Here is a 22,532-nt window from a genome sequence, read left to right as displayed (position 1 = left end):
TCTTTTCCTTTTTAAACTTTCAGCAGCCGTGTGTTTTTCCCAAGCATAGAGTTAAAATATTAAAGGTATTTCATTTTGAAAAGAAAATACTTGCCCACAGTTTGAGTTCTATAATAATATAATTTCCCAGAAATCAATCACTCTTCCTATCTCTTAATGAGAATAGAATTTTCAGAGAGTAGACTATCTTGATCTAACCAGACTGGTGACTAGAGGCTATTAATTAGTTCATATATTCTTCCAAAGAATGTGTGTCACTCATGTTACAAATAGCATAGAATTATGGAAGTTACATGCTTTAAACAAAATTCTGGTTAAAATATGTATTATCTTTTTATCTATATATATTCTTATATGACATCTTTTAATTACAGGCTAAATCATACATACAGTCAACTTTTGAGAGAGAATGAAGTTCTTCAAACTGACCATAAGAATTTGAAAAGCTTATTGAACAATTCCAAACTAGAACAAACACGATTAGAAGCTGAATTTTCTAAACTGAAAGAACAGTACCAACAACTGGATATTACATCTACAAAACTGAATAATCAGTGTGAGGTAAGTTAAAGTTTTTTAATCTCTTCTGTTAATACTTCAATTACTATAGCATTGTAAATTCAGATAATATTATGCAATTTTCTAGATTCTATTAATGTATCTGCTTTTATAGGTAATCGGACAGTTCTAATATAACTGTTAAGAAGAAAAATGAACCTCCCTGCTTTCTGAATGCTTGCTCATGTCCATTCCACGTTAGGTGTGTGCACGCTGCGTGCACCGTTGCTGGAGATTTTTCCCTCAGTGGTATCCATCAGGCGAGCTGTAGTGCCCTGTGTTGCCGCGTGCTTATGCCACCAGCCCTGCACGCTCTCAGTTCCTTCTTAGCACCAGTGAAGGGTGCTGGAACAACGCCTCTTGCTTCAGCAAGGCACTTCTCAATGGTTTTCTTCTCTGTACCTTAGTTTATTAGTCTTAGTGTAGTTGTAGTGGCAGAGTTGTGTCTTTTGCCATCCCCTTGAAGATCTGCCCAAATTAGACCAAGCCATAAGCCTCTGAAAAATCATTGCTATGAAGAATTTACAATCTAATGCAATTACAGTGTCATAAAAACTGATTCATGAACCATAAAGCAGTGAACAAGATCTTTCTCAAGTGGGATGCTAAGATCTTTATCACAAATTTTAGAGAAAGATATCTGTGATCTTTTTCAGAAGGAAAAAAAAACATATTTGTTTATCAAACACCAAAGGTGTGCATACCCTCCTGAGCTTTTAATTTAAATATCTGAAAGCAATCCATGTCAGTGGACAGGTTCTTGTTTCAACAGAAATAAAATAACCATACATTTGCTGCCTTCTACTGTTATAGAAACTTCCAGGTAAATTAGGAAGGACAAAGTTAGGCTTTGTCTACACTACAGAGTTTTGTCAACACAAGTTTTGCTGACGATCAGAAACCAGTATAATTACATCTCTTGTGCATCTTCACACAGCACTCCTTCTGTCGGCAGAGCACATCCACACTTGGTGCTGTAGCATTGACAGAGAGAGCAGTCTGGGTAGCTATCACATTGTGCTACTCTCCACCTTCTGCAGCTAGGAGTTGTGGGAAGGCAGCATGGATTGCAGTGCATCATGGGTGCAGGCTCAACATCCCATTATGCCGTTTTTTCTGTCCCAACATTCCCTGGGCTTTCAAGTGAGTTTCATGCCATTTTTCAATGGCCCCTGCTTACTGTATAGCCGCCATCTCTGTCTGAAAGGATGGATCCTGAACTGCTGTCTACTGTTGAAAGGCACCTGATTTGCTGTGTGCCATGGAAAGAAACAACAGCAGATTATTTTTGGCATTCACGGAGCAGCTGCACACGGTGGACCGTTGCTTTTGGGCTCAGGAAACAAGCACTGAGTGGTGGGATTGCATCATTATGCAGATCTGGGATGACGACCAGTGGCTCCAAAACTTTTGGATGCAGAAACCCACCTTCCTGGAACTGTGTGTGGAGCTCACCTTAGCACTGAAGCACAAGGACAACAAAATGAGAGCTGCCCTCTCGGTGGAGCATTGCGTGGTGATCACTTGTGGAAACTGGCAACTCCAGACTGCTACTGGTCAGTCACAGTCGTGAATCAGTTTGGAATCGGGAAGTCCACCATTGGGGCTGCATTAATGCAAGCTTGTAGGGCCATTAATCACATCCTGCTATGAAGTGCTGTGAATCTTGGTAATGTGTATGAAATAGTGGATGGCTTTGTGGCAATGGGATTCCCTAACTGCAGCGGGGTGATAGATAGCTCACATATCCCAATTTTGGCCCCAGACCATCTTGCGATGGAGTACATCAATAGAAAGGGATACTTCTCTATGGTATTTCAGGCGCTTGTGGATCACTGTGGCATTTCATTGACATGAACAAAGGGTGTTCTGGGAAGGTGCATGACACATGTATCTTCAGGAGCACTGGCCTATACAGAAAGCTGCAAGCAGTGACTTTCTTTCCAGACCAGAAGATTCAAATGGGGGATGTTGAAATACCCAAAGTGATCCTGGGGAGACCCAGTGTACCCCTTACTCTCATGGCTCATGTAGCCTTACACAGGAAACCTTGACATCAGCAAGGAGTGCTTGAACAATAGGCTGAGCAGGTCCAGAATAACCATTGAATGTGCCCTTGGCAGATTAAAAGCATGCTGGGAGAGCTGTGCACTCCAAAATATTTGTGAGGCTAAGGGTGAAAAGTTTCTCCCAGGATGGAGTACAGAGGCAGATCGCCTGGCAGCTGATTTTGAGGAGCCAGATACCTGGACTATTGGAAAGGTACAATGGGGGGCTATTCGAATCAGGGAGGCTTTGAGGCAATATTTGACAATGAGATCCAGTAAAGTGTCATTCTATACAGCACTCTGCCATGCTTTGTTAACTTGCCACCTTGCATGAACATTTTGATAATTCCTGACCATGATTTGTACTCAGCAAATGATCAGATTGCCACTGTGATTCCAGCAGCAACCACCGTGTGTAGGAGACAAATAAAGATTAGTTATTTTTCAGAGAGTATGTTTTCATTAAATACCAATTAGCAACACACACAAAAGGCTTGGTGGGAAGGGAGATAACAATGAAGGACAGTATAGGCTCTTATAGCTGTGTGTAAGTCCAGCTATCATTTTGGAAGCTGTCAGAAGGGGTGGAGTGAACGGGGTACCAAGATAAGCCGGAAAGTTGCAAGGAATGTGTGGGAGGAGTTTGGGGAGGGCATGGAAAGTAGTTCTGTATCGGCTGCATGGGGGGGCTGAGCACACAAGAATGCTGCCTACAGCATGATTAGGGACTTCAACATCTCCGTTTGCTCCTCCATCACTTTTATCATCCGCTCCTGGCCCATTAAAGTTCACTCCTGGCTCTCCTTTTTGTGTCTTTTTTTATAATTTTCTTTTAACATCTCTCTCCATGCCCTGCATTCTTGTTTTTCAGCCTCTGAGGATTGGAGAACCTCTTGAAACATGTTGTCCTTGCTCCTTCTTGGTTGTTTCCTTATCTGGCTGAGGCACCCCAGCAATGTGTAAGGGGTTCCCCTGAAGCAGAAGCACAAGAAAAAATAAACAAAAGCATGATAGTGCATGCACAGCATCGAATCATTATAGTAAAATGCACCTCTTTTTAAATACAAATCAGTTTCTCACTGTCCCTTGGCAAGCACACAGCTCGGCAAACACCCTAAACATGGTGAGTTCAGCCAAGGGGTGCCACTCAAGATGAGGCAAAGGATCTCAATGTTTTTTTAAGGGGATCACTGCAGGTGACTAGGGACAATACTTTAAATTCTGCCACCATTTTCCACAGGTGGGGGTCACTGAAGCTGATATATCACTCCTGAGGGTAAGCATCTCATGCATGCGTGTGGCTTCAGACCAGGTCCCATTGCTGCTTGCTTGTATGCCACTTTGGTCCCTGCACAAAAGGTTGTGATTGACGGGGAAAGTTTCCTACAACGTGGAAAGGAATAGAGCAGCTCTGCCAAGGAACCTTTGGCATAGGATTGGCGAGTACCTCCAAGAAAGTTTCCTAAAGTTCTCTGTGGAAGATTCTTGTGAAATCTCAGTGTGCATTAACACACTGTTCCACCGCACTGCTTAGCTGCACAGAGAATGTGAAGCACATGCAAACACAGCTAGTCTTGTACATTTCTACCCCTTCATCCACTTCTAGAATATACAAAGCAAAGGACAGCTCTACCTCATATAACCGAGCAGCATCAACTCAACAAGATCACTTACCAGAGTTTTCCTGTCCTGCATTATGCACACCAGAGACAGACTGCTGTGACTGGCTAGACTCTTCTGGACTAGAAAAGAGGCCCTTACTCGCCGTGCCACTGGATGACCCTGCTTCATGCTCCACATTGTCCTCCAACTTGACCTCCTCATCCATGACTTCATCCTTGGGGTTGAGTCTGCTGTCCGCTGTCTCTAGCCCTGCGGAAGTATCCACCAGGCTCTTGGCGGTAGAGGTGGGGTCACCGCTGAGGATGAGAGATACGGTTTGACTCCCTTGCCTTCTGGTATGCCTGCATCAGCTCCTTTATCTTCACATAGCACTGATGTGTGTCCCATTCATAGCCCTTATCCAACATGCCACAAGAAATCTGACCACAGATATCAGAGTTCCTTCAGCTGGAGCAGAGCTAGGACTGCACAGCCTCCTCTGTCATTGTGCGACATCTCCTGGAGGCCATTTACAGTGACATAACCAAGCGCAGTGGAACTTAAGAACGCCCATATTGGGTCAGACCAAAGGTCCATCTAGCCCAGTATCCTGTCTTCTGACAGTGGTCAATGCCAGGTGACATAGAGGGAATGAACAGAACAGGTAATCATCAAGTGATCCATTCCCTGTCACTCATTCTGGCAAACAGAGGCTAGAGATACCATCCCTGCCCATCCTGGCTAATAACCATTGATGGACCTATCCTCCATTAATTTATCTAGTTCTTTTTTGAACCCTGTTATAGTCTTGGCCTTCACAACATCCTCTGGCAAAGAGTTCCACAGGTTGGCTGTGCGTTGTGTGAAGAAATGCTTCCTTTTCTTTGTTCTAAACCTGCTGCCTATTAATTTCATTTGGTGACCCCTAGTTCTCGTTGATTTTCCCCCTGTTGTTGATTTCAGTGGGGCTGTCTTCTTTAAAGTTGGACCCAAGGCTTTCTTGATTCCATTGTATATGTTTCTGGTGTTGCCTGCATCAGCTGCTATTTGGATGCTTTCACATAAGTGCAGCCAATAGTCATTGGGACAGCGTCAAGCAGTTTGTTGTACCTTGGTTCTTGCCACTTCTATGTTTGTAAGGTTTTTTCATTTGAGTCTCTCTTGTAGTTCGTTTGGGCTCTATGTTTGACCTCTATAACTGGTGTCAACACACTGGAATATGTGTCAAACCAGTTGTTGGTCTTGTTTTCCTTCTTCCCAAAGACTGACAAAGCTGCATCGTGGATTGTGTTCTTCAGTTGCTCCCATGTCAGCTGGGTGCTTGTGGCACAGTTACTGGTGTCAAGAGATTGTTGTAGTATGTTCTTGTACTGCTGTGACTTTTCTTGGTCCACTATGGCACTGAGGTTAATACAAGGATATCCTTTTACTTTAGATCTATATATCTTCTTTGGTTTAAGTCTGACCTTGCTATATACCAGAGAGTGATCTGTGTCACAATCAGCACTTTGATAACTGTGGGAAATGAGGACGATGTTAAGGTTAGCACACCTTGTAATGGTAAGATCCAGTTGGTGCCAGTGGCCAGATCTGGGATGTTTCCAAGACACTTCTTTGCGACTTTGTCTGGAAGAATAGAGTTTGTTACACAGAGGTCGTAATAGGAACAGAATTCTAGCAGTCTCTGACCGTTTCCATTCATCTTACCAATTCTGTGTTGACCAAGACAGTTTGTCCATGCTTCATGATCTGCTCCCAGCTTCACATTAAACTCCCCTACCAGGAAAACATATTCGTGTTTTGGAATCTTGCTGGTGGTGGTGTTCAACTGGTTGTAGAACTGGTCCTTGATGTCAGAAGACGAGGAGAGTGTTGGGGCATACTCGCTCACAAGGTTGACTGGACCCTCAGATGTGAACAAGCGTAGTGCCAAAATTCTCTCTGATCCATTTGTAGGTGGCTCACTCACCTCCAGAAGTGAGTTCTTAATGGCAAATCCCACTCCATGCTCTCGTGTTTCTTCTGAGCTTTTCCCCTGCCAGAAAAATGTGTAGTCTTTTTCTCTGAGAGATCCGCTTGAGGCTAGCCTTGTTTCTTGGAGGGATGCAATATCCACATTGAGTCATTGATCATGGCAGTTTTACGTACATCGTTAATCTGTTGAAGGTCCTCAGATAATCCAGTTGTCATGGTGCGAACATTCCAGCACCTTGTCTTTAAGGATGTTTTCTTTCTTTTACTTGACTTGCCTGGTGCATTGATTACAGTCCACTTGTCAAGTTATAAAACTCTAAGCTCCAAGCACCCATTGAAGCAGGCAGACTGTGGCAAGACAACACCCTATTGTCTGGGGCCTGCCCAGCTTTATGGCGAGCAGTGGTTGTCTAGTGAGATATGATGATCTCTCCAACCGCTGGAGACAGCCCCTGGTGCTCAACTCTACACCAATCAAGTAAGAGCTTAGCGCAAGTGGTGTTCTCGTCCATCCTCCCCGTGGAAGGAAAAGGCCTGGGTAGGGACCGTCGAATCGTCAAAGTCAACGAATGGCTACGCAGATGGTGTCGGAGAGAAGGCTTTGGATTCTTTGACCATGGGATGGTTTTCCATGAAGGAGGAGTGCTGGGCAGAGACGGGCTCCATCTTACGAAGAGAGGGAAGAGCATCTTTGCCAGCAGGCTGGCTAACCTAGTGAGGAGGGCTTTAAACTAGGTTCACTGGGGGAAGGAGACCAAAGCCCTGAGGTAAGTGGGAAAGCGGGATACCGGGAGGAAGCACAGGCAGGAATGTCTGTGAGGGGAGGGCTCCTGCCTCATACTGGGAATGAGGGGCGATCAACAGGTTATCTCAAGTGCTTATATACGAATGCACAAAGCCTTGGAAACAAGCAGGGAGAACTGGAGGTCCTGGTAATGTCAAGGAACTATGACGTGATTGGAATAACAGAGACTTGGTGGGATAACTCACATGACTGGAGTACTGTCATGGATGGTTATAAACTGTTCAGGAAGGACAGGCAGGGCAGAAAAGGTGGGGGAGTAGCACTGTATGTAAGGGAGCAGTATGACTGCTCAGAGCTCCGGTACGAAACTGTAGAAAAACCTGAGTGTCTCTGGATTACGTTTAGAAGTGTGTGCAACAAGAGTGATGTAGTGGTGGGAGTCTGCTATAGACCACCGGACCAGGGGGATGAGGTAGATGAGGCTTTCTTCCGGCAGCTCACGGAAGCTACTAGATCGCATGCCCTGATTCTCATGGGTGACTTTAATTTTCCTGATATCTGCTGGGAGAGCAATACAGCGGTGCATAGACAATCCAGGAAGTTTTTGGAAAGCGTAGGGGACAATTTCCTGGCGCAAGTGCTAGAGGAGCCAACTAGGGGGGGCGCTTTTCTTGACCTGCTGCTCACAAACCGGGTAGAATTAGTGGGGGAAGCAAAAGTGGATGGGAATCTGGGAGGCAGTGACCATGAGTTGGTTGAGTTCAGGATCCTGACGCAGGGAAGAAAGGTAAGCAGCAGGATACGGACCCTGGACTTCAGGAAAGCAGACTTCGACTCCCTCAGGGAACGGATGGGTAGGATCCCCTGGGGGACTAACTTGAAGAGGAAAGGAGTCCAGGAGAACTGGCTGTATTTCAAGGAATCCCTGTTGAGGTTACAGGGACAAACCATCCCAATGAGTCGAAAGAATAGTAAATATGGCAGGATCTTAAACATAAAAAAGAAGCTTACAAGAAGTGGAAGGTTGGACATATGACCAGGGAAGAGTATAAAAATATTGCTCGGGCATGTAGGAATGAAATCAGGAGGGCCAAATCGCACCTGGAGCTGCAGCTAGCGAGAGATGTCAAGACTAACAAGAAGGGTTTTTTCAGGTATGTTGGCAACAAGAAGAAAGCCAAGGAAAGTGTGGGCCCCTTACTGAATGAGGGAGGCAACCTAGTGACAGAGGATGTGGAAAAAGCTAATGTACTCAATACTTTTTTTGCCTCTGTTTTCACTAACAAGGTCAGCTCCCAGACTGCTGTGCTGGGCATCACAACATGGGGAAGAGATGGCCAGCCCTCTGTGGAGATAGAGGTGGTTAGGGACTATTTAGAAAAGCTGGATGTGCACAAGTCCATGGGGCCGGACGAGTTGCATCCGAGAGTGCTGAAGGAATTGGCGGCTGTGATTGCAGAGCCATTGGCCATTATCTTTGAAAACTCATGGCAATCGGGGGAAGTCCCGGATGACTGGAAAAAGGCTAATGTAGTGCCAATCTTTAAAAAAGGGAAGAAGGAGGATCCTGGGAACTACAGGCCAGTCAGCCTCACCTCAGTCCCTGGAAAAATCATGGAGCAGGTCCTCAAAGAATCAATCCTGAAGCACTTGCATGAGAGGAAAGTGATCAGGAACAGCCAGCATGGATTCACCAAGGGAAGGTGATGCCTGACTAATCTAATCGCCTTTTATGATGAGATTACTGGTTCTGTGGATGAAGGGAAAGCAGTGGATGTATTGTTTCTTGACTTTAGCAAAGCTTTTGACACGGTCTCCCACAGTATTCTTGTCAGCAAGTTAAGGAAGTATGGGCTGGATGAATGCACTATAAGGTGGGTAGAAAGCTGGCTAGATTGTCGGGCTCAACGGGTAGTGATCAATGGCTCCATGTCTAGTTGGCAGCCGGTATCAAGTGGAGTGCCCCAAGGGTCGGTCCTGGGGCCGGTTTTGTTCAATATCTTCATAAATGATCTGGAGGATGGTGTGGATTGCACTCTCAGCAAATTTGCGGATGATACTAAACTGGGAGGAGTCGTAGATACGCTGGAGGGGAGGGATAGGATACAGAAGGACCTAGACAAATTGGAGGATTGGGCCAAAAGAAATCTGATGAGGTTCAATAAGGATAAGTGCAGGGTCCTGCACTTAGGATGGAAGAATCCAATGCACCGCTACAGACTAGGGACCGAATGGCTAGGCAGCAGTTCTGCGGAAAAGGACTAGGGGTGACAGTGGACGAGAAGCTGGATATGAGTCAGCAGTGTGCCCTTGTTGCCAAGAAGGCCAATGGCATTTTGGGATGTATAAGTAGGGGCATAGCGAGCAGATCGAGGGATGTGATCGTTCCCCTCTATTCGACATTGGTGAGGCCTCATCTGGAGTACTGTGTCCAGTTTTGGGCCCCACACTACAAGAAGGATGTGGATAAATTGGAGAGAGTCCAGCGAAGGGCAACAAAAATGATTAGGGGTCTAGAACACATGACTTATGAGGAGAGGCTGAGGGAGCTGGGATTGTTTAGCCTGCAGAAGAGAAGAATGAGGGGGGGATTTGATAGCTGCTTTCAACTACCTGAAAGGGGGTTCCAAAGAGGATGGCTCTAGACTGTTCTCAATGGTAGCAGATGACAGAACGAGGAGTAATGGTCTCAAGTTGCAGGGGGGGAGGTTTAGATTGGATATTAGGAAAAACTTTTTCACTAAGAGGGTGGTGAAACACTGGAATGCGTTACCTAGGGAGGTGGTAGAATCTCCGTCCTTAGAGGTTTTTAAGGTCAGGCTTGACAAAGCCCTGGCTGGGATGATTTAACTGGGAATTGGTCCTGCTTTGAGCAGGGGGTTGGACTAGATGACCTTCAGGGGTCCCTTCCAACCCTGATATTCTATGATTCTATGATTCTGTGAACCATTGACTGCTGCCTCCCAAGTTGTGTCGACACTCAAGGCAAAGCTGGAGTACCTCTCCAGAGTGCGAGCCTGGGCGGATGATATGGAGGCCCTGAGTTGCCCATGCATCAGGACCTCCCTCTTGGCATCACCGGTAAAATCCAGCGGAGAGGAAGAACCAATACTTCTGGTACCCAATCCACTGCAGGAGTTGCCGAAAAGATACTAAAATATTAGTACCTGATCGCCTTTGGGGCTCCACTTCAGATTTTCTATCTGAGTTTAGTCTCATAGCCTTACATTACTCCTGAATTCACCCACAAGGCAGTGGGTTTGATGAGCTGCAGGTAGTACCATCTACTTTCAGTACGGTGTCAGGTATAGCCTGACCTGACTCCTTAAATCATAGAATACCAACTGAAATTTATTAAATATTTTTGGATGTTTTTCTACTTTTTCAAATATATTGATTTCAGTTACAACACAGAATACAAAGTGTACAGTGCTCTTTATATTATTATTTTATTACAAATATTTGCACTGTAAAAATGATAAAAGAAATAGTACTTTTAGTTCACCTCATACAAGTACTGTACTTTAATCTCTTTATCGTGAAAGTGCAACTTACAAATGTAGATTTTTTTTGTTACATACCTGCACTTAAAAACCAAAAAAATGTAAAACTTTAGAGCCTACAGTCCACTCAGTCCTGCTTTTTGTTCAGCCAATCGCTAAGATAAACAAGTTTGTTTACATTTACGGGGGATAATGCTGCCTGCTTCTTATTTATGGTGTCACCAGAAAGTGAGAACAAGCATTCGCATGGCACTTTTGTAGCTGGCGTTGCAAGGTATTTGTGTGCCAGATATGCTAAACTTTCATATGCGCCTTCATGCTTTGGCCACCATTCCAGAGGACATGCTTCCATGCTGATGACACTCGTTAAAAAAATGTGTTAATTAAATTTGTGACTGAACTACTTGGGGGAGAACTGTATGACTTCTGCTCTGTTTTATCCGCATTCTGCCATGTATTTCATGTTATAGCAGTCTCAGATGATGACCCAGCACATGTTGTTCGTTTTAAGAACAGTTTCTCTACATATTTGACAAAACACAAAGGTACCAGTGTGAGATTTCTAAAGATAGCACTCGATCCAGAGTTTAAGAATCTGAAGTGCCTTTCAAAATGTGAAAGGGACAAGGTGTGGACCATGCTTTCAGAAGTCTTAAAAGAGCAACGCTCCGATGCGGAAACTACAGAACCCAAACCACCAAAAAAGAAAATCAGCCTTCTGCTAGTGGCATCTGATTCAGATGTTGAAAATGAACATGCGTTGGTCCACACTGCTTTGTATTGTTATTGAGCAGAACCCGTCATCAGCATGGATGCATGTCCTCTGGAATGGTGGTTGAAGTATGAAGGTATATATGAATCTTTAGCGCATCTGACACGTAATTATCTTGTTTCAGAGTAACAGCCGTGTTAGTCTGTATTCGCAAAAAGAAAAGGAGGACTTGTGGCACCTTAGAGACTAACCAATTTATTTGAGCATGAGCTTTCGTGAGCTACAGCTCACTTCATCAGATGTATACTGTGGAAACTGCAGCAGACTTTATATACACACAGAGAATATGAAACAATACCTCCTCCCACCCCACTGTCCTGCTGGTAATAGCTTATCTAAAGTGATCATCAGGTTGGGCCATTTCCAGCACAAATCCAGGTTTTCTCACCCTCCACCCCCCACACACAAATTCACTCTCCTGCTGGTGATAGCCCATCCAAAGTGACAACTCTTTACACAATGTGCATGATAATCAAGTTGGGCCATTTCCTACACAAATCCAGGTTCTCTCACCCCCTCACCCCCCTCCCAAAAACCACACACACAAACTCACTATCCTGCTGGCAATAGCTCATCCAAAGTGACCATTCTCCCTACAATGTGCATGATAATCAAGGTGGGCCATTTCCAGCACAAATCCAGGTTTTCTCACACACACACCCCCACCCCCATACACACACAAACTCACTCTCCTGCTGGTAATAGCTCATCCAAACTGACCACTCTCCAAGTGGGGAGGTGGAGAGTGGGGGGGTGGAGGGTGAGAAAACCTGGATTTGTGCTGGAAATGGCCCAACCTGATGATCACTTTAGATAAGCTATTACCAGCAGGACAGTGGGGTGGGAGGAGGTATTGTTTCATATTCTCTGTGTGTATATAAAGTCTGCTGCAGTTTCCACGGTATGCATCCGATGAAGTGAGCTGTAGCTCACGAAAGCTCATGCTCAAATAAATTGGTTAGTCTCTAAGGTGCCACAAGTACTCCTTTTCTTTTTGTAATTATCTTGCAATGCTGGCTACAACAGTGCCATGCGAACGCCTGTTCTCACTTTCACATGACATTGTAAATAAGAAGCAGGCAGTATTATCTCCTGCAAATGTGAACAGACTTGCTTGTCGGCACAATTGGCTGAATAAGAAGTAGGACTGAGTGGACTTGTAGACTCTAAAGTTTTACGTTTTTATTTTTGAATCCAGGTGGAGTTTTTTGTACTTAATTCTACATTTGAAAGTTCAACTTTCATGATAAAAAGATTGCAGTACAGTACTTGTATTAGGTGAATTGAAAAATACAATTTATTTTGTTTTTTACAGTGCAAATATTTGTAATCAAAAATAAATATAAAGTGAGCACTGTACACTTTGTATTGTGTGTTGTAATTGAAATCAGTATATTTGAAAATGTAGAAAATATCCAAAAATATGTAAATAAAAGGTATTTTATTATTGTTTAACATTACAATAATTTTTATTTAATTGCTTGACAGCCCTTTTTATGGAGAAAAGAATGAAAGTTGATTGAGCTCAGCTGGAGGAGTTGTTATTGTTGCTATTGTAAAAGTCTGAACCTGTTTCCGAGAAAACAAAACGAGACAAACACACAAAAAGGGAGAGAAAAGAACCACAACTAGAGAAAATGCAACTTCTGTCTTTCATGTTCAGTCACTTGTAACCTCACTGCCGGAAAACACATTCATGGCATTTGGTCTTAATAGCCACTCCGAGATCTGGCAAACTTGTACCAGCATAGGGCTGTTTAGGGCAGGGGTGGGCAAACTTTTCGGCCTGAGGGCCACATTGGCGTATGGAAATTGTATGGCGGGCCATGAATGCTCATGAAATTGGGGGTAGGGGTGCAGGAGGGGATGAGGGCTCCAGCTGGGGTTGCAGCCAGAAATGAGGAGTTCAGAGTGCGGGAGGGGGCTCCAGGTTGGGGGGGTGAGGGCTCTGGGGTGGGGCTGGGGATGAGGGGTTTGGGGTACAGGAGGGGGCTCCAGGCTGGGATGGAGGGATTCTGAGGGTGGGAGGGGGATCAGGAAGGGGGCAGGCTGTTGGGGCACCGGGGGGTGAGGGCTCTGAGGTGGGGCTGGGGATGAGGGGCTTGGGGTACAAGAGGGGGCTCTGGTTCTGGGATTGAGGGGTTTGGAGGCTGGGAGGGGGATCAGGGCTGTGGCAGGAGTTTGGGGGGGTGCTCAGGGGTGCAGGCTCCGGGCGGTACTTACTGCAAGCAGCTCCCAGAAGCATGTCCCCCATCTGGCTCCGAGGCACGGCCAGGTGGCTCTGCGCGCTGCCCAGTCCACAGGCGCCACCCCTGCAGCTCCCATTGGCTGGGAACTGTAGCCAATGGGAGTTGTGAGGGCGGCACCTGTGGGCGGGCCAACAGCAGAGCCGCCTGGCCATGCCTCCGCATACTATGTAGGAGCCGGAGGTGGGTCATGCCGGCTGCTTCCTGGGAGCCGCACAGACCGGGGCAAGCACCTGACCCCAGTCCCCAGCTGGAGCTGAGGGCCAGATTAAATGGTCTGACAGGCCAGATGTGGGCCATGGGCCATAGTTTGCCCACCCCTGGTTTAGGGCATTGCTTTTAGTTGCCTCTCTGGTCACTGGATTACATCAGTGTTGCAAAATACAGTTGTGACCAAATAAAACAGGTTGTTATTAGACAGAAGGAAAAGGTGAGTGATAGGAAAGAGAAGGAATAAAGTGGAGGAGAAAAAGGACCTACTGGGGGGGAATGGATAAGACAGTGTCATATCCCAGGTGGTGATTGGGATTTAGCTGGAGCCAGTAAAGGTGGAGATGGCAATGTCATCTGGATCCCTCTGTCTCTGACCCACTCTGGTCAGGACATCTCTTGGGTTTAGGATGACAAAGGCCCAACAATGACACAATGGATCCTGAGGTCCCAGGAGACAGTAGAGTGGCAGCCATGATGGTGAAGTTGCTCCTTTCCTGTCCACTCATCTCCCAGCCAGCAGTTGCCTCCTGCTAATTTTTTTCCCCCAAGTTTTTTCTTTTTAAAAACCTCAAAAGGGAATGATGAGTGGAATAACCCATCCCCTTGTTATTTTGTTTATTAATTAATCTTATTTCTGACACATCAGTTTTGGTCCATTGATTTCTGGTTCCACATTTCTCTTGTTTACTAGGCATGATTTTAACCCAGTCTTTGAAAGTAGGCCTTTTTTGTGTGGACTAATTTAGTCTTTCTGTCTCCCTTTTTACCTTTTTCCATCAACATTTCTTGTTACAGGTTATTGTGATATTTTATAAACTTTAACTCGCTTCTCACAGTTGAACTCATCATAATTAAGGTGAATTTGGAGGCCCAAATATTACAACACTCTGTTACTCCCTTGTACTGTCACACAAGATAGGCCACAGTTTAGCTTTTTATTACTGCAAGCAAGATGTGACTGGACTGAAATAAACTATCATGGGATATAATTCCTTCTCAGTGTCATTACATCATATTCATTATATCCATGGAGACAAAATTCCACTTCATCTTAGCAGGAATTATTTTAAAGAGTCTATTGGTGATAGTGAGCATGGGATGTATAGAGAAATAAATAGATAGTTAGTCATTCAATTTAATTCCGAATAGAAATTAAGAAATCACCAGGAGATCAGAACATTAAAAAATGCAGGTTTCTGAGAGTCACTGTAAATGTTGGTACTGCAAACTTTTAAATGTAGCTCTCTGAACTTTTTCGGCTGTGTTAACATTGCAAGGTGCTAGACAATTTTCTTGACTAAATATAGGTGATATGTTAGAAAAATGGAACTCTAGTTCAAATTTTAAGATTATAAAATACTTTTCAAATAATTTTTTTCCTGGATTTTGACTTCTCTTTCAGTCCAACATATTTGAGTTTGTGTTTCTTTTCCTGTAAATACCAGAGGCCATTCAGACTTGTCCATGGGCTCTGAAGATGGGTCCTGTCTCCTTCTAGGCATACAGCTAGATTCTCTGTGTGCATAGTATTAATAGAGTGGCAGTTCAGTGTTTTTACCTTTGTTTATTAGCATCCTGGCTTTTAAAACTTATTTAGAGACATCAGTGAGAAAAATCTTTTCCTAGCCAGTGGTTCTCAAACTTTTGTACTAGTGACCCCTTTCACATACCAAGCCTCTGAATGCGACCCCCCCTTATAAATGGAAAAACACTTTTTAATATATTTAACACCATTATAAATGCTGGAGGCAAAGCAGGGTTTGGGGTGGAGTCTGACAGCTCACGACCCCTCAGGGGTCCCGACCTCCAGTTTGAGAACCCCTGTCCTAGCCTATCCTAGTCCCTTGGAAATCAAAATTTCCTGAGGGTTTGTTTCCTGGTGCTCTCAGGAGCTGCAGAAGAGCTATGCCATAGCAGTTCAAAGTCTGTGGACACTTTCTTACCAGGAGAAGGGGCTCAAAAGGCCATGTTGGAGCCTTTCACTCCCTATGCACAGGTCAAGACTTCTCCAAAGAAACCTCAACAAAGAAAGGTCAGTCTTCTTCAATACCATGGACTGAGCACACTGGATCCTCCTCACCAAACAGAGATTCTTCAGTGCTGAATCCAAAAATTCCCCAACCTCCAGTCCAATCCATTTTTTTTTTTTAAAAAGAAGCTCCCTGCATAAGTAGGCAATTGAATCACTAGGTAAGGAGTCTGGCCTGCTTATCTGAATGTCCTTCACAAAAGGAGGATTTGCACTCTTAACATTACCTCTTTAATATTGGAGGATAATGAGTACGGGGGCAAAAAGCTGCCTTCTCCCCCACATCTGCTCCATTTCCCCCATAGCCTCATAAACCTTAAGTCACAGTGAAGCTGTGGGGAGACAAGTCTGTAAGAAAAGGAACAGATCCTCTGTTGATGAAAATCGATCTTCTAAAAGCAAAAATAAAGTAAAAGTAAAAGACAAAAAAACCCATCTCCATAGTAGGGGAACTCTCAGCTTCACAGTATAATCCCTAACTAAAGAATTCGGAAAGGTTCTTGGTCTTAGATATGTTTGACGCTATGAGGAGAGAAAGAAGACAAGCAAGCTAAATCTTCTATCCAAAATCAAGTTGTCTCCCTTCAATTCCTCATTCAAGGACATCATTAGGGAAGAATGGGAAACACCCAACAATAGGAAAGGCTTAGTCATCAAGTCCAGAAATTGTGCATTATAGTACAACCCAGAGATTTCGTCTTCATCTTCTCTATAGTTAATGCAGCAGTGGCATCCCTGGCAAAAGACACCATTTCCTGCTGTGAATGGTTTTTTTCCCCAAAAAGATCCTGCAGAAAGGATAATTGAAACTATCCACCAAAGGAACTTTAAAGCTTCTTCAGCTTCTCTTAGTGTCTGCTTGGCAATAAGCTGTTTCAGGGCCACAGTGTTCTGCTGCAACAACTTAATAATACCCTTAAAACTCATCTCAAAAACAGAGGAAATTTGTTTATTTTTATTTTTGTAACATATATCTTGGTATTCACTGTCAAGAGTTTAGGTCAAAAATAATTTCTTGACTCCTATATTAGTAAGATATTTTTCTATTACAGTTATGATTGCTCTGCTAGTTAAAGTGAATCCAGCCAATTAACAAAATATTAAAATGTTAAAAGAAACATTTCTGAGTTGATTTATTTGATCTTTCTTTGTCTTTTGCCTGAGTTACTGAAGCCTTTGTGTGTCCTGCTTATATTTTCTAGGTAAGCCTGTAAACCAGGCAGCATGCTCAGTTTTATACATTTTGTACATTTATACTGTTTTGTACATTTTTAACAGTTGCTTAGCCAGCTTAAAGGAAATCTGGAGGAAGAAAACAGACATCTACTTGATCAAATTCAGACATTAATGCTACAAAATAGAACATTACTGGAGCAGAATATGGAAAGCAAGGATCTTTTCCACGTTGAACAAAGACAGTACATGTAGGTATACCAAAAATTATGAAACCGCTGTTCAGAAATATGACAACGGCAAGCTTACAAATTTTAAAAAACACCTTCTGATACATTACATAATACTCTCATACCCTATTTTCTTGTATTTTTTCTTCAAACATAACTAAAGTAATTGTATTATATATCAATTGCTGATAATCACAACCAGAAATCTTGATTTTTAAAAACTAAAAAAAAATAAAAATACATGGTTTTTATGGTATGTGGATCTACTGAAAAAAAATATTTATTCCTCCTTCCACTTCAAACAAGCATCCCAGAGTCCTTTACAAATTCTGTTGCTTTTTCCAGCAGAGAACTTTTGCTTCCTTTAGCAGTAAAAAGAAAGTGTTTTAAATACTACTTTATTGTATCCTATATGTGCATGCTATGTTCATAAAGTAAAGCATTACATTATATTAAAGACCGTAAATGGCCCATGAAAGTCTTTAAAATGTATTCATTTAGATATATCTTTGCATCATATTTTCTGTATTTCTCTTTCTTCCTCTTTATTACTTAGAGATCTCTGTTTCTTGGCAATTTTTATGCTGCTCCCTCTTATTCTTAGGTGAAAGAAAGTCTGCTCTCAGATACCTAAAAACACAAAGAAACATGTGACAAAGCCCTGGCTGGGATGATTTAATTGGGGATTGGTCCTGCTTTGAGCAGGGGGTTGGACTAGATGACCTCCTGAGGTCCCTTCCAACTCTGATATTCTATGATTCTATGTAATATTATATAAATATATAAATAACTGCTAAAATAGCAATTTTGATTAATTTCCATTTACAGTGACAAGTTAAATGAATTGAGACGACAAAAGGAGAAATTAGAGGAGAAGATTATGGATCAGTATAAATTTTATGAGCCATCCCCCCCCAGAAGGTACTGCTTGAATATATTTTATGAAAATGAGTATAACCAGAAATTTAAACAAGCTAAGGACCCAGTTGTGCCCCTATTGAAGTTGATGGTAAAATTCCCATTGACTTCCATGGGAGCAGAGCATGCCCACATATTGTAGTTAAACATGCACACAAAATATTTTTTAAATTATGCACTTTATAAAGTAATGAATTATAAATGCAATAATGGATTTAATTTTATTATAACAGAAGAGGCAATTGGATTACTCTAAAAATGAGGAAATTGATAAAATCTAAGAAAGATGTTAACCGCGAGCGTCTGAAGTCTCTGACTCTTATACCTACCCGTTCGGAGTCCAGCGAAGGATTTCTTCAGCTACCCCATCAGGACAGTCAAGATAGTTCCTCGGTGGGCTCAAACTCTCTTGAAGATGGCCAGACACTGGGAACCAAAAAGAGCAGTAGTGAGTAGTTACAAAACAATTTTAGTTTGAAATACTGTTTGGTTAAGTATATTTCCAAGATGTTGTAAAAACTTCAAAACTACTTAAGAAAGAACAAATCAGTTGGAAATCTTTAAATAATGTTAAGAGCTTCCAAGGCCTGTAATCTTTAGGTCAAGGGCAAAACTCCCATTGACTTCAGTGGTACAGCTTCAAATCCCGCCTAGGGTGTATATGGATAGATGCCCTATTTTAGCATTTCAGTAAATGTAATTAAATACATTAAAATGAATTTACAGTATATCAGGGATGCAGAATTAGGTAGGGTTATTGGATCAGAATAATGGCATTTAGCCTGTCAGAACTTCAAATGGAAGGTCAGATGGCACTGTTCCTCTCTCCCTAATCCACCTCCTTCTGCTTTGTTTGTTTTCTCTCATTCCCATGAGACTCCCACTCTCCTCGAGTGTGCCTCTTCATATTGTGTCCATACTAACAACCATTAGCTGCTAAAAGATCGTGTGTCTCGTAAACCTCATGATGATGGGTTTTGGCAACAATATAATAGAGAACAGAAAGAGCTGTGGAGCGATATAAGTAGTTAGAAGGACACAGATCACTACTGATCCTAGAGATAGGCAGAGCTACAGAGAGAAATAACTGATAAGTTCCTGACGTAGGGGGAATTGACGTTTGCCAGACACTAATTGTTACCCTGAATGAGCCACTTTGTCCTAGCTGTTAGGATTCACATAGCCTAGAGTATTTTATGCAACCTTTACTTGTTTCTTTTGTTGTTCATCAATAATTTAAGTCATGAAATTTCCAGTGGCAGGTAATTAGTTTTTTGCCATTACATTCCTTGTTAAACAAGTTGCATTATTGATTAGTTAATACATTTATTACCAGTGAGATATTGATGTTACATATAAAGCATCAATGTACCCTTATATTATAATTCATACCTTTTAAAGTTTAATATCTAAGTGACTTCAGAATATATAAGGTGAAAATTTGGTATTCCAATGTTCATCCCAGGGGAGAATTTCCTTTATTTAAAAAAAAAAATCTCACATGGTGGTTTTTGATTTTGGCTCTTAGTGTGCAAACTTAATAAAAATTTAAAAAACAATAATAAATTCTGTATTATTTCACATACTTTTACGGAAATTAAAGGTAGAGCATGAGAGAATCTGGAAGAGTCTGTCTTTGGATAGGGTGCCAATACATCTAGGGACAATCTTGCTGAAAAGAAGTGCTTGAAATTCCTAGTTTCTTAAAAAGAGTTGGCTATAAAAGGTTATGTGACACTTTGAAAAGAAGCAATTTGAACCTGATGCAGATTAAAATAATTACAACCCTTCCCTTGCTTATATAAATACTGGATATTTTTTATTTTGCTTGCCTTCATTCGTTTTGTCCTCACTACAAGGATTAGTCTCCCCTCAAATGTGGTGCTACCACGAGTTGCTTGTGTATAACAAGAGAGGACCTTAACTAGACTAAATCTTTCATAAATCCATTAACGATAAAAACAGGCCCCGGTTTAAGAAGACCGGGATTTTCAACAAAGCAGTGACTAGTTGCTAAGAGGGCTTTTATCTTGTACCTTAATAAAATAACACCATTCCATAAATAATCCCCCATATTATTTCTAGTTTATGGTGACAGGATTATGGAACAAAATATTTCTGATATTTCCTATCAATGCTTGTCAAAGTGGATTAGATCCTTTATACAAAAATGCTGTATGATAATGGGGAATCAGATCCCTGAATGTTGCAGTTTTGGAAATATACAGAGCTGCTACCTGGATTGCCGTCAGTATTTTTACACAGCATCACTGTTGGCCTGGCCTTATGATCTAATGCCCAGTCTAGGAGAGTAATTCTGCAATAATCATTATTCAGTTAAATAATCCTCCTCATTCCCATCTCCTTAGGGATTTGTTACTCTTTGTGAATCTCCAAGAGTGGGAACATATACCAACAATCCTCAAAGAGGATTTACTCATCTATAACTGGAGTTCTTTGAGTAGATATATCCATACATTGCACCTTTCATCCCCATTTTGTGGGTTCTATTGCAGGGGTGGGCAAACTTTTTGGCCTGAGGGCCACATTGGGGTATGTAAATTGTATGGTGGGCCATGAATGCTCATAAAATTGGGGTAGGGGTACGGGAGGAGGTGAGGGCTCCAGATGGGTGTGTGGCCAGAAATGAGGAGTTCAGGGTATGGGAGGGGCTCCGGGTTGGGGGGTGTGAGGGCTCTGGAGTGGGGCTGGGGATGAGGGGCTTGGGATGCAGGAGGGGGCTCTGGGATCGAGGGGTTCGGAGGGTGGGAGGAGGATCAGGGATGGGGCAGGGGATTGGGGTGTAGGCAGGGGGATGGGGTCCAGACTCCAGGCGGCGCTTACTGAAAGCAGCTCCCGGAAGCATGTACCCACTCTGGCTCCAAGGCGTGGCCAGGCGGCTCTGTGCGCTGTCCTGTGCACAGGCACCACTCCTACAGCTCCCATTGGCCGGGATCTACGGCCAATAGGAGCTGCGAGGGCAGCACCTGTCGACGGGGCAGTGCTCAGAGCCACATGGCCACGCCTCTGCGTACTACAAAGGAGCTGGGGTCGGGTCTTGCTGGCTGCTTCCAGGGAGCTGCGCAGAGCATGACAAGCCTCTACCCCGCTCCCCGGTTGGAGCTGAGGCCCAGATTAAATGGTCTGACGGGTCAGATGTGGCCCGTGGGCCATAGTTTGCCCACCTCTTGTGTATTGGATTCTAAGTGAATAGGAGAAACTCAGCTTGTGGGCAAGTCAAGCTTTGTCATCTTTCTCTTTTGTAGCTCTGGGCACGGAATTCTCTTTTGCAACGTAATCCCTTTTCATGTTTCATCAGTACAGTAACCTGGAGCAGTAGGTTCCATGGCTGAGGGTTAACCTCAATGTCATAATGTATAGAGCCTCAGGTTCACCTAAGATCCCTCGCCGTCCAGGGCTTTCCACTCCTTTCAGATTGTTTTATTCTGTAAACCTACTAAGAACTACAACTTGAGATCATCAAATCCACGTTTATCCCTATAAAGTGGTGATCCTGGCTTTATTGACTGATGTTGGCTCAACTAACTTTCTGGGGTCCAAAAGATTCATAAATCTTTTCCATGAAAAAGAGCTAAAAGAGACTATCTCCTGTCAGATTTCCATCTCCAAAATGAATATCTGTCCTCTCAACTGCTATCTTTTCCTAGGCCCTTGTTGGCTTCAGAAGATTGTGAAGATGAAGAGGCTTCAGGTAGATAACCCTTCTCAAGAGGGAGAATCACCATCTTCCTCATTTCTGGATTAATCTTAGGCTTTAATGTCAGTCTCTCCACCTCTCCTCGTGAGACGTGCTGAAGCTCTGAATCTAGAGACAGAGAACTCTCCTGTTCTTTATTATGGAGGCACTGGTCATAGTTTCATAGCTAAGGTTGTGTTCTGTTTTGTGCTTACAGCACCAATTCATCCATTTTGTTATATATGAAAAATAGAGTATATCTTCCGCAAACTTTCGGCACTTACTCTTTAAATATAGATACTATTTTTTTTTAGAATTTACAAGTAAATCTGTTAATTATTTTAAGAGTTAAAATTAATTTTAAATGGGTCCTTTAAGAAATGTAGCATTGGTGTCGATCTTTTCTTTGTCTAAAATTATCTTAATAATGGAATAACACAGATTCTTCAAAATTTCCTCTATATACAGTAGTTAAAATTAATTGAAATCTTGTGTATAGGCTTTCTTTGAAAAAAATATTGTAATTAAGCTAAGTTATTAACAACCATTGTATTTAATTGTTATGCTTGTATAAGCTAAAGACATGGTATCAGGGTTCCTTTCCCACTCTGAACTCTAGGGTACAGATGTGGGGACCCGCATAAAAGACCCCCCAAAGCTTATTCTTACCAGCTTAGGTTAAAAACTTCCCCAAGGTACAAACTTTGCCTCGGCCTTAAACAGTATGCTGCCACCACCAAGCGTTTTAAACAAAGAACAGGAAAAGAGATCACTTGGAGACATCTTTCCCCAAAGTATCCCCCCAACCCCTACACCCCCTTTTC

The 22,532-nt window shown here is 42.9% G+C and overlaps 1 protein-coding gene across 9 annotated transcripts in view; it reads left to right on the top strand.

The window, feature by feature from the left end:
* The window catches only part of CCDC88A (coiled-coil domain containing 88A), a 366,404-nt gene that overhangs the window by 306,356 nt on the left and 37,516 nt on the right, over positions 1–22,532 (top strand). For all 9 annotated transcript variants that reach the window (XM_075127191.1, XM_048842828.2, XM_075127192.1 and 6 more), the window contains exons 22-25: positions 375–561; positions 16,969–17,114; positions 17,922–18,014; positions 18,245–18,459. In XM_075127191.1, the coding sequence (XP_074983292.1) occupies positions 375–561; positions 16,969–17,114; positions 17,922–18,014; positions 18,245–18,459 (641 nt within the window). The remainder of the gene's footprint in view (positions 1–374; positions 562–16,968; positions 17,115–17,921; positions 18,015–18,244; positions 18,460–22,532) is intronic.

The sequence above is a fragment of the Caretta caretta genome, chromosome 3, assembly GCF_965140235.1.
Source record: "Caretta caretta isolate rCarCar2 chromosome 3, rCarCar1.hap1, whole genome shotgun sequence".
NCBI classification, from domain to species: domain Eukaryota; kingdom Metazoa; phylum Chordata; order Testudines; family Cheloniidae; genus Caretta; species Caretta caretta.
This window is presented reverse-complemented; position numbering and strand designations above follow the sequence as displayed.